The sequence below is a fragment of the Hyposmocoma kahamanoa genome, unplaced genomic scaffold (genome assembly GCF_003589595.1).
Source record: "Hyposmocoma kahamanoa isolate Upper Pololo Valley unplaced genomic scaffold, ASM358959v1 67, whole genome shotgun sequence".
Classification (NCBI taxonomy): Eukaryota; Metazoa; Arthropoda; class Insecta; order Lepidoptera; family Cosmopterigidae; genus Hyposmocoma; species Hyposmocoma kahamanoa.
The window spans coordinates 3,245,807-3,263,432 of NW_020653855.1; the positions used below are offsets into that span (position 1 = coordinate 3,245,807).

A 17,626-nucleotide genomic window follows, 5' to 3' on the forward strand; every position below is an offset into this window, starting at 1 on the left:
ACGCTTTAATATTGTATATTTTGTTAACAATCCATGACAACAAACTCAAACGGAAGGTAAATAAAATTTGTAGACGTCTGGGGCTTGTGGCAAATAGCAAGCGTGTGTGAACCGCCATTACCTTTGACTGTATTTATTAGGTATCAAATTTTTTTCCTATAAGTGATACATGTAAATCACGAGCGCAGCTTGTCATTAATTTTTTGTTCTTTGATAGTCTACAACACTCTATGACAGTAACTTCTCGTTAAAAATTGTTTAGGGTCCTAACGAAAATGCAATTTTCACAATTAACCTAAACGTCTTAAAGTGTATTTTTATTTTTGCAGCTAGGAAGCCAAAAAGTCAACAATGGATGGTATTTTCCGAACTTAGGATGATTTCAGCTAGTTACACAAACACTTCACGTTTATGTTTTGACCTTATGAAGACAGAGAATTTAATTGATTTTAACGTTAGCAATAGTATGGTCTCTACACTGTCGGTAAGTTTGTGTCGCCACAAGCAGGGTCTTTCCATCGTCTATGGCACGGAAGAAAAACCTCATACAATCAGTTGCCATCGGGCGCCCCCCCACACCTCATCTGGTTCAAGTAAGTCGTCCTTAGGGAACGACTCGCTGACAGCCTTGTTGCTTTCCTGACAATGTCGCTACAATATGCGGGGGGCGGAGAGAGACTTTTCTCGTTACTTTTTTATTATCTGCCGTAACTCAACATCTGAGTGACGATCTGCGGAAGATTGCTGGCAGGAAATGGATGCGTCAAGCCGAGAACAGGGCGAAATGGCGTGCATTAGGGGAGGCCTATGTCCAGCAGTGGACTGCAATAGGCTGATGATGATGATGATGATGTAACTCAACATTGGTTGTAAACAGTTACAGGGATTGCCAGCATTTACTGCACCAAATTTTACCATGGACTTACGAGGAAACAACATCTCTTTAAAATTTCATGACATGAATGAGTATGAAGCTGTAAAATCGAAATTTGTAAGTTCAAATTGATTGAGTTCTTAGGTTTTCGCGATTGTTACATATAGGAAATGAAACTGTTTCTCCGGATTCAACCGTGACCATGGGATCTGTAAAGGACTCGAAACGTTCGTTTGTTTGAAAAAACAAATATACGCGATTTAAGTCCGGAAAAATAGTTTCATTGCCTATTTAAATTTATTTTAAAGACAAATTCAAAAATGTTAAAAAATAAAATAAATAAAATCGTATTTATTTTACATGCAAAATACACTATGAAATTTAAACAATATTAATATTATTGCCAACGCAAATATAATTTTGCTTTAAAGTGCCTTCAGATTTGCTCTATTTTTGGCGATCGTTATTACAATTGACCAAATATTCCGATTGATTCGTTTGATCGTTGTCTCTTTCGAGCACGAACTCGAACAGTAAATAACACTGTTTAAATGTATTATAGATGGAGCGCAAGAATACAAAAACGACTGTTTTGGCCAATGTGGAGCCGCTGCAATGCGATTGCCAATATTCTTGGTTACAAAAAGCGTTAAAAGATATCTCAAACCTGAAAATACAACATATAACTTGTTCATACACTTTAAATAGTACCAAATTTGATTGTGGCGACTGCGTTTGTCATCGAGATGCTAAATCTACAATTGCTCATTGTTCTTCTGGCTTGACTCGTGCCATACCTACGGTAGAAGGTCTCAGTCATCTTCACGCCGCTTCCAATCGCATAGAATCTCTCAATGTTAGCTTATTCAGTGATAAATTAGTTGTAAGTATTTTTTTGTGTTCGATCTTTGTATTCATAATTATAACAACCTAGTGGAGTAATTTCACAAAATATCATGGTAGTAATTCATCGTGATATTCAATATTAATATTACATATATTAAAGCGACATCACTGGTCAGCCGTTGGTAGCTGTAAAGGTATCTGGATGTGTGAAAAAACATCATAAATTTCGATAATTCTACTTATTAATAACTGTCTTTAAATTTAACAGTGTGTTGACATTAGTTCAAATCAAATATCACGTTTGGACTTGGGAATTGTAATCGCCATGTTTTCGAAGAAAGATCGACATTTTAGACTAGCTGGAAATCCAATAATATGCGATTGTAAAAATCAAGCGTTGCTCCAATACTTAAGACTATACCGCCACCAGGTAAATGACGATGTTTCAATTTAGTTCTACGAAATTAGTGAAGTGCCGTTTGGCTAACAAACAAAATTTATTTTTCATCACACTGGCTCAATATGATTGCATGGTGGCTAACTTGACTATAATGCCCCAAATATAATCCTCGGGCCTTTTTTATTCCCATTACAGCCATAGTCGGTAAGGAGTTTTATTTTAAGTTGTAGCACGACATACTTCTTCACAAGTCAAGTTCATGTTCAATCAAGGAGGTACTTATGTTCAAAATTAAAACGTTCGCTTAAAATGTTATCTAAACAGAAGTTTAATTGCAATTCAGTCACATACTACTTAAATACTTATTATCAAGAATTTATTTTTAATTATATTCTGTATAAAAATGTTGCTAATTTTTTTTACAATCCATCATGGCTGTTATGTGTTTTTGCTTTTTACAAAATTTTAGTTCGAGTTAGGTACATTACTTAAGGAAGAAACTAGCCATCTGTTGATAAAAAAAATAACAAGAAACCCATTTGCAAAGTTCATAACTGTTGTGTTGTGAACCATATTTATACACGAAATAAACATTGTATTAATTTCCTCGCAAATGTGATGAAAAATATTATATGTATCACAGATGGCAAAAAACTACAAAAGTTCTAATGGACCCTCGTAAGTACTTTCTTTATTAACGTCCTTTATACACAATGTACTATTACAGGTTGACGATTATGAGGAACTAACCTGCGCTGAAGGTGAAATTTTGTTGAACAACTTTAAAGAAGATGAACTTTGTAACATGGCACAGTCAATACCAAGAACGTCGAAATTAACTATAGCATTATCAGCTGTCAGCATCGTGGCAGGTATTTTAGCATTCATAACTTTCACATATTATCGCTACAGGTATGAAATTAAGGTTCTTGTCTATTCTCGAGGTTGGTTCCTTTGTTGTATAAGTGATAATGATATGAATGAAAACCGACTATACGATGTGTTTATATCTTTCGCACATGCAGATGAAAAATTTGTTACCGACAAATTATTGCCTGGACTCGAAAATGGAGCAGCTGCTTATAAAACCTGTGTTCATTTAAGAGATTGGATTCCAGGAGAAATGATTTCATCTCAAATAGCAAAATCGATTGAAAACTCGCAAAGTACACTTGTAGTTGTTTCGAAAAGTTATGTGAAGTCCATATGGGGACTGATGGAGTTCCGTATGGCATATGCAAGTGCCATGACTGGTAGAAGAAATCGTGTTATTGTTATACTTCTAGAAGATATATGTGAAGATTTTCTTTTAGATCCTGACCTACGGTTGTACATGCAGACGAATACTTATTTGCGTTGGGATGATCCTTGGTTTTGGGATAAGCTTCGGTATGCATTACCTCATAAGCCTAGAAACTAGTGTTGTAGGTGATGTCACTACACAAAATAACATCATATTAGGGGTTAAAGTATGAAATTGCCGTTTCGCACTGACAAATTAAAACAAATTTTTTTAAGATTAAATATATTTGTTTAATCAAAGTTTTTTCCCTTGTTGTCTATACATTTCTGCCATGTAATCGGAAGGTCATTTAAACCTTTGCGATAGAACTCTGGGGACCTGGACTCCACAGCTGTGTGAAGGGATTTTTGTACTGTTTCCTGGGAATATTATTTCCATACAAAAAAAATTCAGATTGCGGGAAAAAATGGTAGTCGGTCGGGGCGAGGTCTGACGAATATGTAGGATGATGGATAATTTATATCTGCAGGTCTTGTAGTAGTAAAACTGTTTCTCAAGCAGTGTGAGGTGTTGCGTTATCATAGAGCAATAACGGTGAAGCTGTTTTGCTGCGAGTTCCGTCGTCATTATTCAAACGCCATATGTCATATTGTGGGTATGCTAACATTAAACCATGACGTTTCGTGGTAGTTTGATACGGATCGGCTTCCATCATTACCTTCAATTCAACGTTATTTACATTTGTGACTGGTCTTCCTCGTGGTTCTTTCTTCAAGTCGTAATTTGAAGTATTGCCGGCGTTTGCCGTATTTGCGTATGCCGTATCCTCTCCAAATACAGCATTGACAGTTTCTGCTACGTTAACTCCATGTGGAAATTCGTATTCGAAAATTAGGTACTCAGATTTTCGCTGTATCCATCTTCACGTTAAAAGCTGAATGTAAAAACAATTGAAAGTCGAACAATCAAATATCATGTTTTTTAAGTTAAGCATGTTTTACTTTTCGTGTGAAAAACGTTTCACTCTGAAATCGGACACCATACAGGTTTAATTTTAATTTAAAGTGGCCAGTAAAATAAATCGGCAATTTCATATTTAAACCCCTATTATTACCGATCAGCAGATTTTGCTAGTAAGTTATTTTTCTTTGTTTACGAGATACTACTACCATAATACAATTATAAGACAACACGTGCAATGTTCGGCGCATCAATGCCTACACGTGCCTCGGAGTATAGGGTTGCCACAATATTATTTTAATTGTACCTACAAGTTGTGAACGTTATTTGAAAAAAGTGTAAAAGTTCATCACGGGACTTTTGTGGTTGTATGCTTTTCATATACGTATAAGTTCTTCGTTTAATATCCGCGCGGCTTGCAACGTCAAATACGTCATACAAGAAGGCGCCCAAGAAGGCTATTGGCGGGCGTAAGCACTACAAGCCGTTATTTCGAGCACTTTTGATGCGTGCTCTACCTCAACAAGGCAGAAATGCCGGGTGTTCTCTAAAATATCTAAAATACGTAAAATCTCATGAGACCGTCAAACCTGGTGCTAAACATAAATATCGTGGACTTGGCCATAACCCAAAGCCCTCGGATCAAACTATCCTGATATTTTGGTGTCACCCAAATCGCAACACGCGGTGCCGGCGTCTAGCCGTCGTGATCTAGCAGCTCCTGTGTTCATTGCCCAAATCAAAATACGTGGTTCTTTGTTCAGTATTTGGTATTGACGGTGGAAACCTGTAGGTACAGTTCTCATCTTCCAAAAGTAATCGCGAGACGGCTCTTTGTGGAGCTACGTCTGTCCTGCAAATGAATGGATCCTTTCCATTTTGTTAACTTCGTTCCCATGCAGTGGTATATTGAAAATGTCACTGTCAAATCAGTACTTCTGATATTTTTTATATACCAAAATGGCGGACTAGTACCTCGATCATGGGAATATGATTATGAAATAAAAATGAAATGTTGAACAATTCTTAATTTTGAGGCTTGTTTAAACAACTATAGACGCAACAATAAATACGTCTACTATTTAATGACACTGTTTAAACAGCGCGAGCGAAAGCTTCAGTTGTATAATGAATAGCGCACGGGACAACCCGCGCTATGCTACTCGAGTGCACCGCGAGATTACGTAAATGCTATGTTTGTTTCTAGAATCCTCATTAACATTATTATTAATTCTTGAGTACACAAATTGTCAAACGCAACATCATGATCCCAATCAGACATCTTCTTTTTTGAACCCGTTCACATTCACGATTTAAATTTCCTCATAAATAAAATTGATTATTATAAAAAAATGGAATCGGAAACGGGACTAGGACATCACTAATTGATTAGAATTGGAGCTGTCAAAAGTTAAATAAACGGACGGAGTCATCAAGCATATAACCAGAAACAGATACGAAATAAGTGCCATCCATCCCTGGCAACTGGGCCTTATATCACTTTTAAATATCAACTCTCGTTTGGGCTGAAATCATAAATTAGAAAGCTGAAATAGTACAGCGCCAACAACTGACCTGTGTATACGTCCCCGTATATTAAGAAAATGTACAGCATTTATTGTAATAAAGATAATATCGAGTTCTTGGGTTTTCGCGATTGTTACACATAGGAAATGAAACTGTTTTTCCTGATTTAATTTATATTTGTTTTTTTCAAACATACCGACGTCGGTTCGTTTGAAAAAACAAATATATGCTATTTAAATCTGGAAAAATAATTTCATTTCTTATAAAGATAATATCTCTAACAATGGGGGTTGTTCCATTCGGTGGTGTGGGAAAAACAGCACAACATCTAATTACAAAACAAACGGAATCACATTTCACCGGTAATTAAATATTAAATATGTAATTTTTCAATGTTCGTCCACTATAGCAAAGCTCAAGGTAAACTTGTCGATTTGAAGTGAAACAATTGACGACACCCGTCAATTGTTTCAAATTCGGGCTGGCCAATCGGAGCGGAGTTGTTACAATAATGACTTGTCAGAATAGTTTTCAAACAAATTAAACGATATTTCGCATTGACTTACAACTATATGGACGTCGGGTCCGCGCTAAAAAGTGTCCGAACTTATAGGGCGTTAAAATCGTATACAGAGCGTCATTCACGCTTTAGTCTTCGTTTGTTCGACTGACAGCGAAGCAAGCAAAGTTAGACAGTACTGCGATGACATACAATTTAAATTCAACGTTTTAGCTTTTTCACATTCCTTTACATGTCACTACGTTTAAATAGGTTGACTTGGGACATTTTTTTCGTGGTTTTTGTTGTAGACCCGTCGTCCATTTATTTGTAAGTCAATGATATTTCGTCTCTATTTCTGGTTATATACTCGATGGACGGAGTATACCCGCATCACTGGTAATACCCGCTATGCTGATGTATGGGACGTATTTACTATCGTGCTGGGGGGCCTACCATGACCTTTCCAAAACAATCTTATTTCAATGTAAGCATAAAGTAAGCTTATGTAAGCTTATGTTATGTTACTCATATTCGTACCATGACAAACCTATCAACCAAGTAATGTATTATTGCTAACGTGATTGAAAGAACGCAATCTTGTCTATTCCTTACTAAAAATAGAAAAGAAATAACCTTATATATACTATATAAAGCCATCTCTTTCTTTTTTAATGTTTCGAATCGGTTGTCGTAGTATAATGTTTAAATACTTAATGTTATATACATTCAGAGAATGTTAACTGTTAAAAAGAGAACAGTATGTAATAATAAAATCTATTAAAATTACGTGGTTTTCAATTATTTTTCCGCATTTTCATGAAGAAAAATAAATAAAACAAGCTAAGTCTTGATAGTTATGTTGTGAATTCGGAAATATAGTCTAGTGTCAACTGTTAATGTCGCCAAGGAACGTTTAGATGTCACTGTTATCATTTTACGAAATAAATATCGCGTATTTTTATTTAACGACAAATTATTTCCTATGTACTATTAAATAAAAAAATAAACAGAATATTGAAGAGATTTATGTAAATAAATAAGTTCAACATAACTTTTAATCATTACAAATAAATACTTAGACAATAAATTCGAAAATAATATTGTTTCCACTGCGTCCGAGTAACTATTTTAAGATTGCTAAATTTGGTTTAAGAACAATATTACTTTAATGTTAAAGTCGCGTCATGGTACCAACTGAGTGAATGAATAGTCACAAAGCAGCCAATAAAACATTATAGTTTTAACATTATAAAAAGCTTACTTTAAGCGCGTCACGGTACGAAAAGTCAATGTAAGGTTGAAGTAATACTGTTTTAAGAGGTTGTGGTAGCCCCCTGAAAGGATTTGCTAATCAATGTAGCGGGCTGGTAGACTGTTACCAAGGGTCTGCCAGACGACGTACAGTTGATGAGAATAGTACGCCATTGCGAGGAGGCTCCGTTGCATTCTAACTTATAGGTGTAGTTGTTTAAACATTACTATTATTATTTTATTATAACTAATTTTTAATTTTTTCATGCTTTGTAAAACGTAACAATAAAAATATTTAAAAAAATGTACATGCCTTTTATTATGGATACTTTTAAGCCTTTTTTATGACTTTAACCTGGTTGAAATGTAACAAAGAAGTAAGTAAGTAACGCACACACTTAACATAACCCCGCACTAGGGAAATCCTGTGTCGCGGATGCCATAGACAACCACAAATTACGTCCAAAGTCACGGGGAGAAATAAATGTTGGCCATACAAATATTGAGTGCAGTCCGGCATGGTAACGGAGGAAGTTAGATACAAATATAATATCTATTCTAACACATACAGAGTTCATAATACCTTATCAAACTGTCTCAGGGTGCCTTCAAATTAGACTCTAGTAGAAGCGCTTCAGTGGTTTTTAACCGACTTCAAAAAAGGAGGAGGTTCTCAAGTCGACTGTATTTTCTTTGGATTAGTCGACGGGACCTATTCGCAAAACAACCTATAGTTGTACAAGTACCCTGACTTATTCGTACTTTGTGTGTACGGTTTGATGATTCTTTTTTTGTTGGAAAAAGGGTACCTCAGTATTGGTCCCATTTAAATTGGAAGAAAATATTCCACCTCTAAGAGTGGCCTATTTTAACGGATTTCGAAAAAATCTTGACAAATATTTTATTTTATTTATTTATCAGATAAACACAAACAGTTACATACTAAACAAATAACAAACATTGAACAAGCAAGATTAAGTAAATATGAACCAACAACGTGTTCCACAAATGTGACTCGCGTGACACATACGCGTAGACTTATGAAATTATATTTCAAAATTTCGTTTACACATACAGGGAGAAATTAAGTAAAATAAATAATAAATAAAAATTATACGTTATATAGACACAGACTTACATTATATTCATATACGTGAGGCGCACTATAAGTTTCCGGAATGAATAAGAAAAAAATACTATAAATGGTCAGAAATGAATTGATTGTTTCTCAAAATATTCTCCGTTAGCGTTAATGCACTTTTTCATACGAATGAACCAATTTTGAAAATATTTATGCCACTCCTCCGTGACAATCTCTTAAACATATTTTTTATATTCTTCGACAGCCTCTTCATGATGAAAATCGTTGACCGCGTAACTCTTTCTTAATTTTTGGAAATAAATAAAAGTCACAAGGTCGGGACTGTACGCGGGATGGCTCATAAGGTCAACTTTGTTCACCTTCAAAACTCATTTGTATATCTGGCCGTGTAAGAACTGGCATTATCGTGGTGCAAGATGATACGGCGTTTACGCTTATTTTTACGGAGTAACAAATGGTCGTGTACCAATCACTATTCATGGTACCACGATTCTCCAAAGCAACAGTAGCCACGTGTCCAGTTTTATTTTTAAAAAAAACCAATCATCCGCTTACAGGCACTTTGCACGTGCACCACTTTGGTAGGTTTCGGCCCATCTCGAAAGACCCATACACTCGATTGCTGCTTTGTTTTGGGATCGTAATTATAAATCTATGTTTCGTCATCTGTTACTATGTCCCACACCAAATTTGACACCCCTTCGTTGAATCTGGTAAGCATGGCATTGCACCAAGTGACGCGATCCGTTTTTTGAGCCTCAGTCAAATTGTGTGGGATCCACCGAGAGCACAGCTTTTTCACACCCAAATGTTTGTGTAGTATTATTGACTGTGTTTGACTCATGCCTATGCCAAAAGATGCTCGAATCTCATGGTATGTCACATGCCTTTCTGTTTTGATCGTATTGCGCACAACATCGATGTTTTTGTTGTTCACAGCAGTGGACGGGCGACCATCACGAAATTCGTCCCTGAGATTCACACAACCGCGTTTGAATTCTGCAAACCAGCTATAAATAGTCGTCTTGCATGGTGCTTCATCGCCAAAAGCAGTTTGAAGCCGAGTGAAACTCCGCTACGCTGTTAAATTACACTTAAAGTCGTAGAAAATCATACTACGAAAATTTCACGAGTTAAATCCATGGTGATGTAGACAGCCAATTTCTAAAATGATGCCAGAATGTAAAAACAAGTGACAGTCAGATGAAACAAACTGTGTTCTATAGCCAAAGAGTTAATTACAACAAAACTAATTACAACATTTTCAAATGTTGCAATTACTTTTTAAATATTGTTTATGTAAGTGGCCAGTTCCGGAAACTTATAGTGCGCCCTATGTATACATATCCAATGCATACACAAATAGATGTAATTCTAATAAAAAAGCTGATAAACAAATTTTTGAGGTTGGTTTTTTTTAAATAAAAAAGTTATAATGTCGGTATTTACATAATTATTAATTCATTAATGATGACTACACTATAGCGTCACAGCAGCGTTTCTACCATGGTTTAATTTTACGGCGCTTTTATGTGTGAAATATTCACTTATAAGGTAATTTCATATTTTAATAATAATAATAAAGAAAGAAAGAAAGAAAGAAACATTTATTATATAATATTATACTAAATATAAATTAAAGAATAAACCACAAAAAAAAACCAAAAAATACATATATTACTAAGTATATAATTAATAACCGAAAAGGCTAGCCAGCTCAGCTTAATGCTGGGCAGAGCCACAGCGCTGATTTTCAGCTGGAGCCTGAGAAGCAGATAATAATAGAAGATAATAATTATTTTTTTTCAGATAATTTGAATCCCCAATTTGTTAGATACACACACTTAAAGCTATGTTAGTTTTGTATTCTAATCTTAACTAAAACATTCATTCACCGCTCTGCGATGCCATTAGAAATCGCAGACCAGTGATTGCTGTAAGCTTGTAAGAAATCATTTTTAAGATATTGTTGGTGCTGCTTCTCTCCCTGCGCACTAGCGAGGCACATCTTTTACGCATTGTTGCGTAAAAACAATCAACGCGTGCCGATGCAAACATCCCCGACACACTGCAGTGTCGAGGCAGACGCAACAATACCCTAAAGCATTGTTGTACTGTACTCGGTGAGCATTGTAAGCTACATTGGTGTATTTAGACCACAAGTTAAATGTGCAAAAAGTAGGCTCTGAAAAGTGTGAGGTTCACCTCATTAGGACACCGTGTAAACCTGCCAGCAATCATGTTCGCTCGTCGCGATAATGCCGTCCTTTCCCTCTCAATGTCGTCATTGTCCTTGAGGTCGGCTGCAATTATGTGTCCTAGATATTTAAATTGATATACCCTTTGCAAGGGTACACCATTCAACTTGACAGGTGGTACGTTGTTAGAAATTTTACCGCCGGCTTCAAAGACCATAACCTCGCTCTTCTTGACATTGTACAACAAACCATGCCCCTTCGCATATTCCTCGCACACACTGACCAGTTTTTTCAAACCGCAGATGGACGCACTCAGCAGCACCATGTCGTCCGCGTAGCTGATATCGTTGACGCATACTCCGTCGACGTGGCAGTCGACATGGGTGCTGCTGAGCGCACTGATCAGCCCGTTAACATATACGTTGAAGAGTGCGGGCGAGGTGAAAGCCCCCTGCCTCACTCCACACTCCAGCGTGTATGATTTCGACAATGATCCTGCCCATCGAACATTGTTCACCTGGCCTCCGACCAGTACTTTAAGCTATATATATTTTTTATTTATATATTTAAGATATATATAATGTATCAAATTCTTCATAACAGGCGATTAATGTCACGGTTGTGATAATTTGTCTATCGCCTGACTTCCTGTTGCAACTAGCGCTCACTTGGTTTTCCTGTAAATAAATACGATATCTATTTGAGTACCATGTGGTGCATAATTAAAAAAAATGAACGTTTAAATTTTGAACAAGAAAGAAAGTAACGATAAGAAGTAAATTCTAGAGTCAAAAAATTCAAAAAAAAGCGCTTCATTTGTTAATATTTAATTATATATTTTTTGTGTTGTTTATAGTGTTGGAAGATATGACGAGAATGATAAATTTGAAAAAGACGCCTTTAGAATAATGTTACAAATTTATGAAGTAACAAGTGAATTTGACTTGTGTGCTTTAGTCCGCCGACTCTAGAATTTAGATGTTGAATTTCGGTTTTGAAGGGTAAGGGTACATACTTGCAGGGGTGAAGGGTGGCAGAAGGGCGAAATATTTTACATAGCGGGATCGTTGTGCTACTTTACTTAGCTTAGTTTGCAGTGTGAACCGAAGTATGGATAGATGACCCGGCTACGTGAGCCAAACTAAATTAGCTTAGTTTCGTTCGCGGTATGGCCTGCGCTTCAAGGTGTTGGCATAATTACAGGCCCATGGGAGTTGTCTACTTCTCAGTGGCTGTACCCCTCAGATGTTTTCAATTTTTTTATTTAAAAAAATAAGTGCGTATTTCACCTCCATCTCACCTGATGGAAAGTGACGATGAGGTCGACGATCAAGCATGCATATCTAAATAATGCCTATTCACTCTCGCCTTGGAAAGGTCCAAGTTATAGCGTTTGGGGAACAAGTCCGCAGGTAGGGAATTCCACTCCCCAGCCGCTCGCCATACAAATGTGGAAGCGAAACGCTTCGTACCAATGCTGGGAATATCCATAACATAGGGATGGTATCCCTGCCCGCGTCTAGTCCCCCGATGATGGACAGGGGAAGGCGGAATCAAATTATGCAATTCCATCGCACACTCTCCGGGATATATCCTGTAGAATAACGATAAGCAGGCAACTTTACGGCGGTGTTCAAAGCTCTGCAGCTTCACCTCTACTAATTTCGAGTCACCTTAAATCAATTTCAACTTAAAGCTCTGAGTGGCACTGAGAATGTCATGGATAGGCGTGTTGTTACCACGAGGAGCACTTGTTCGTCCCATCGCTAGATAACACATAAAAGGTGGTAGGAAACTCTAATTTAGTTAGAGTTCGTCCTGAAAAATACTACCGCACTTATTTCTATTGTAAGGATGCTGGTGAAACTCAAGATTACGGGTGCGCAGAAGCTTGGCCCTCGGACTTTACAATTCAAAGTTCTTATCTATTAGCATTATATAATTAGAAATATATTAGAGACACTATTCAGAAACACACTAACTATTTTTATAAAATACAAAAAATATACATTACGTATTATTTACACGCGGACAACGTGCGTTTACGGCGTCTCAAGGAGCTTTTCCACTGGCAAGACGAGACGAGGCGAAACTTTTGCCATACAAATTTCAATGCATGGAATATTTGTTAGTGTAATATTGAACCGTATTACGCGAGCTCGTGTAGGCTATTAATGACAATCGCGAGATAGTGGGACTATGTCACTCTGTGTGTGATGGGCCTGTAATTTCATCAGCACCCTTACCCTTCAAAACCAAAACGCAGTAATGCTCATATTACTGCTTGGCGGCAGAAATGGGTAAGACGGCTGTACTTCCCCAAATATATATATTTATATAATAATAATAAAATAATGTAGTATTAAGTATTTAGTTATTAAGTACAAGTATTTGTTCTCCGTAAACACTCCTCTCACACATACTCCCAAAGAAAAGAAAAAAATTGTATTAAGTAGTAATTTAGTATTCTCAGTGACTACTTCTCACACACATACTCCCAACACACTCACGTGTAATTCACTAACACTATACTGTCAAAGACAAAATTTAGGCCAATAGCATCGCGTCTTTGATACAATACAAACATGGAATTAAAAAAAAAACACTCTTTCACATGGAGTTCTACTGCTATTAAAATGTAATGTCTGTATACTTACCAATAACGTTAAGTCTGGCCTGACACAACTTTATGTAGCGATATTCTTCGATATCTGAAAGATAAATTATCGGACCCACTCCTAAAAAGCAATCGAATTCTCCGTCCAACGATTGTATTGGCTGAAAGTAATGACAACAATTAGTATACCTATTGGAGTAGTTAGGCGATTAAGGCAATTAACACAATGCACCGCGCCCCGCGATCTGCGTCAACGCGCGGTTTAATCTGCGCGGGAGCAGCGGTCCAGCGGCCCCGCGCCACTCAAAGTACTCGCTTCGTAGTTGATCGCCGGCGCCGTAGTGATTGCACATGTAGCTGAGATCCTTCTTTGATAAGAATGGTTAATAATACAAAACTCATTCAGGACGCTGCAGTTATACTGTCCATTGTTTTTGTTTACTCAAATAAAAAGACACCGAAGATAACATTCAACTTCATTACAAATATTTAAGAAAATATGAAGAATAATTTTTCAACTACACACAAATGTCAACTGAATCCTTTGATTATTTGTAAAGGAAAATCCGAACGACAATTACTGGAATAGACACAAATTGATTAAAAATCTGCGCGGTAGTGCAAAGCGCGGTGTGCCATCATGCCCTGCGATTCGTAGCGCCTTTCGGCGCGGGGGCGCGGTGAAACCGCGTGTGCCGCGCTCCTATGCAGAAGCGTTGACAGTGTTTTCGCGGGTGCGTGTTTTCCATACAAACTGAGGTAATTCAGTACAATGTTAAAAAACGCAGCTCCGCGCTCTGTCGCGGTGCGCGGTGTAGTGTGATAATTGCCTTATCACTTCAAAGGTAATGTAACAGGATACAGTTTATTGTTTACGTAATGTGCTTTACACAAGGATCAAGGAAAGAAAGGAGAAGAATCTTAGCAAATATCACGTGTCGTTTTCCAATTGTTAGAAATAATAAGAATAGGAACTAAAGTAAGTACGAATCACGTTAACTAATCTCGATCATGGTTTCTTTGTTTACAAATATCACGTGGCGTTGGTGTAGTTTGAATCTTGATATGATGGTAGTTGACAGGGCTACTACATGAAAATAAGAAGTGAAGTTGATGGTTAAATGCTTTATAAGCGAGCGCGCATTGGGTTTTTTTGTCAGAGTTATTTGTGAAGTGAATATCCGAGCGCGACTGCTCTCTGTGAATTTTTATTTATCGAAGATCGAACAAACGCAAAGACAAAATTCTTCGATCTGACTAGACTAGACCAGTGTCTGTTGACTCGACGTCGCTACCGCTCTTACCAACTGAGCCGCGGATCGAGCTAGCAGATCTTACAATTTCCCTATGTGAAAAAAAAACGTTTAAACCCTATACAAAAGATTCCTCTCATTAAGATTAAACGGTTTTTTTTGCCATAGCGCCATCACTGACAACTTATGAAAGCTTCTTACATACTTCATAATCAAGATCATTATCAATATCATCATTAAGCATGGCGGACGTATGCTTATCCAAGTACTCGTCTTGTTCAGTGCCTCCCATACTTTCTCGCAATGTGCCTAGCGCACACTTCTTCTTCGCCACGACAGCCATGACGACTTTAATTTTGATCCTATTTCGGATACAAGCGTTACTTTTTCCATCTCGCAGCGTAACTTTAAACACTGCTCTCGCCATGCCCCTCTGCGCGACTCGGAATTTCCCGGCTGACTTCTGATCAAGAGTCATGGCGTTAGTAGCGTTTGTTTATTGGTACCGAATGCAGCCCATAAGCCTGTGCGATGCTACTTCCGCTTTTGATTCTCAAAGCCCAGTGTAACCTTATGTCCCAAGTGGATTCGGTCACTTTCTCCTTTGGAAGCTGATAGTTTGTGACTTCAGGAATGTTGGACATGATCCTGGTTTTCCTAATATTCATATTTTAAGTTGGTTCTGGTCAGGGTATTCTGGGTATAGCAATACCCATAGTTATCGTTGTTCTGGTACTCATAGTACAGGAAATTCCCTAACTTGAGACCAGAAAATTTGTGTGATTGTCTGGTATTATTATTATATATTTTTCCCTAAAATACTTTTAACCTATCTGGCATAGCTTCTAAGATGAATTGGGTATCATTGTTTGCCACATATATTTATTTTCTCTCTATTTGTATAAAATTTACTTACTATAGCGGCAACAGCGAAATCTGGATTTTTGCGTGGCATATAATTATATGAATAGGAAGTCAAAAATGCCTCCAAACCTTTGCTGTTACTTTGATTGTTTTTGCCAACTCCTTCGCACCTGCAATGGAATAGAGTACGGTCATTAAACTTTATTCACTACAGTACCGGCACGCTATGATGGCCATTTTGACAGATTACAATAGTGAGGTCAAATCTCAATTTATTCTCGAAAAAATATAAGTAAACGCGAGTTGCATCTATAAGTTTTTAGATTTATAACTAGGTAGTGTTGTAAGGGGAAGCTGATTAAAAAGTTTTAATAAAACTCAAATAACAATGTTTACTTAATATATCGTCAATTCGAAACTGCTTTGTTTTGCATTAAGCTTTGACGCGAGTTTGCCGGAGGTAGAAGATGTGCTGGCCAGCGATCCCATAAGTGACGATCGTATTAGATTTCATCCTTTAAAATTTCGAATTTCGAAAAACAAATGCCGAGTTGTGTCGTAAAATTATACATCCATAAATTGTATTGCACCTCACTATTGACAGCAATGTCAATGTCAACGTCAATTGGCTCCTTCAAAGTAGTTATGAATTAATACGAAACTTGATGGGCGAACAAACGTCAAAACGGCCATCATAGCCTGCCGGTACTATAATGTACCGGGATCGGCGAGGTGTGGTGCGTAGATTGACGAATTGTGACCAAATTCGATGTAAAATGTGTAATAACAGACCGTTGCTAGGCAACCAATGATAGCAGTTTAAAAATTATTAAGTTTTTGAATCCTATTAATATTTACTGCTCGATAGTTGGTAAGGGCGCATTCTCATTATGTCGTAACGTTTTATTTATTGTTGGATGACTGTCGCGTCTAGCCTGTTCCCATATTACGACTATCTGTCGTGACTGTGTCGTGGACGTTTATTTTATCGTTGAATTTCATCGTCAATTTATCCTTTCACGGCAGCTGCTTTTTCGTTTGCACGACAGAATCGTTTGAAGCTGCGACTATCCGTCGTCACATTTTAATAAATTTATTTATTAAATTCTTAGGTTTTCGCGATTGTTACACATAGGAAATGAAACTATTATTCCGGATTTAAATCGCGTATATTTGTTTTTTCAAACAAATCGACGTTTCGGGCCCTTTATAGGTCCCATGATCACGGTTAACTCAGTGAAGTGAAAAAACAAATATACGCGATTTAAATCCGGAAAAATAGTTTCATTTTCTATTTATTAAACTTTATTGACCACAATACACATTGGTACCAGTCAACCTTTAAGAAAACCGAAATTCACGAACGCGGCAAATTAATTTTTATTACGTAATTAAAAATTAAGTTAATAACAATTTATTTGTAATAAATGTATAATCATATGTGATACATGTATATATAACAAACAAACTTAATATATTCTTAAGAACTTATACACGATTAAGTAAAATGACAGTTCATTATGCAAAAGTGTTGTCCGCTTGCGAGCAGCTAGTGATTACAGTCGATAAATCTTTGCCTCCAGTGAAAAACGGAATAAGACGGGTTATGGCCTTTGTTTTTATTGCACCATTGGCTTCAGCGTGACCGATTACATAACATACCAATAGAACATCTCTGTAGCAGTCTACTAACGTCGTTTTTTTATTGCACTAAGAGCATAACTCACTGTTTTTAAAGGGATAATTTTAGTTATCGGGTATTTTTTCCGAGTCTAAAGGTACAAGTGGTCTCAACTCAAAAAATACATGCAAGTTTAACGAATACGTACAGATATATTTTTAAATAAAGACACTTTTCGTATTGTTCCATAATGACTGGGGAAAAAAGTAGGACTAAAAGCGACTATTGCGTTATTCGACAGTGTACATAAAGGTATAACTGCGCATTTAGTTTCTTCCGCTGGACAGGATTGTTCATACCCGCGACTA

The 17,626-nt window shown here is 36.9% G+C and overlaps 1 protein-coding gene across 1 annotated transcript; it reads left to right on the forward strand.

The window, feature by feature from the left end:
* The first annotated feature begins 339 nt into the window (after positions 1–339).
* LOC113232256 lies at positions 340–3,568 on the forward strand. The gene is made up of 6 exons (XM_026466922.1): positions 340–484; positions 878–991; positions 1,437–1,757; positions 1,989–2,150; positions 2,848–2,992; positions 3,434–3,568. Exons 1-6 carry the CDS (start codon positions 356–358, stop codon positions 3,538–3,540), a joined length of 978 nt encoding a protein of 325 aa, XP_026322707.1. The 5' UTR covers positions 340–355; the 3' UTR covers positions 3,541–3,568.
* The last annotated feature ends 14,058 nt before the right edge of the window (positions 3,569–17,626 follow it).

Coding starts and splice junctions, on each gene's coding strand:
- LOC113232256 (XM_026466922.1), top strand. CDS start 356: ATGGTATTTTCCGAACTTAGGATGATTTCAGCTAGTTACACAAACACT. Junction 1,758..1,988: donor TATTCAGTGATAAATTAGTT/GTAAGTATTTTT, acceptor TAAATTTAACAG/TGTGTTGACATTAGTTCAAA. Junction 2,993..3,433: donor AGCTGTCAGCATCGTGGCAG/GTATTTTAGCAT, acceptor ATTTTCTTTTAG/ATCCTGACCTACGGTTGTAC.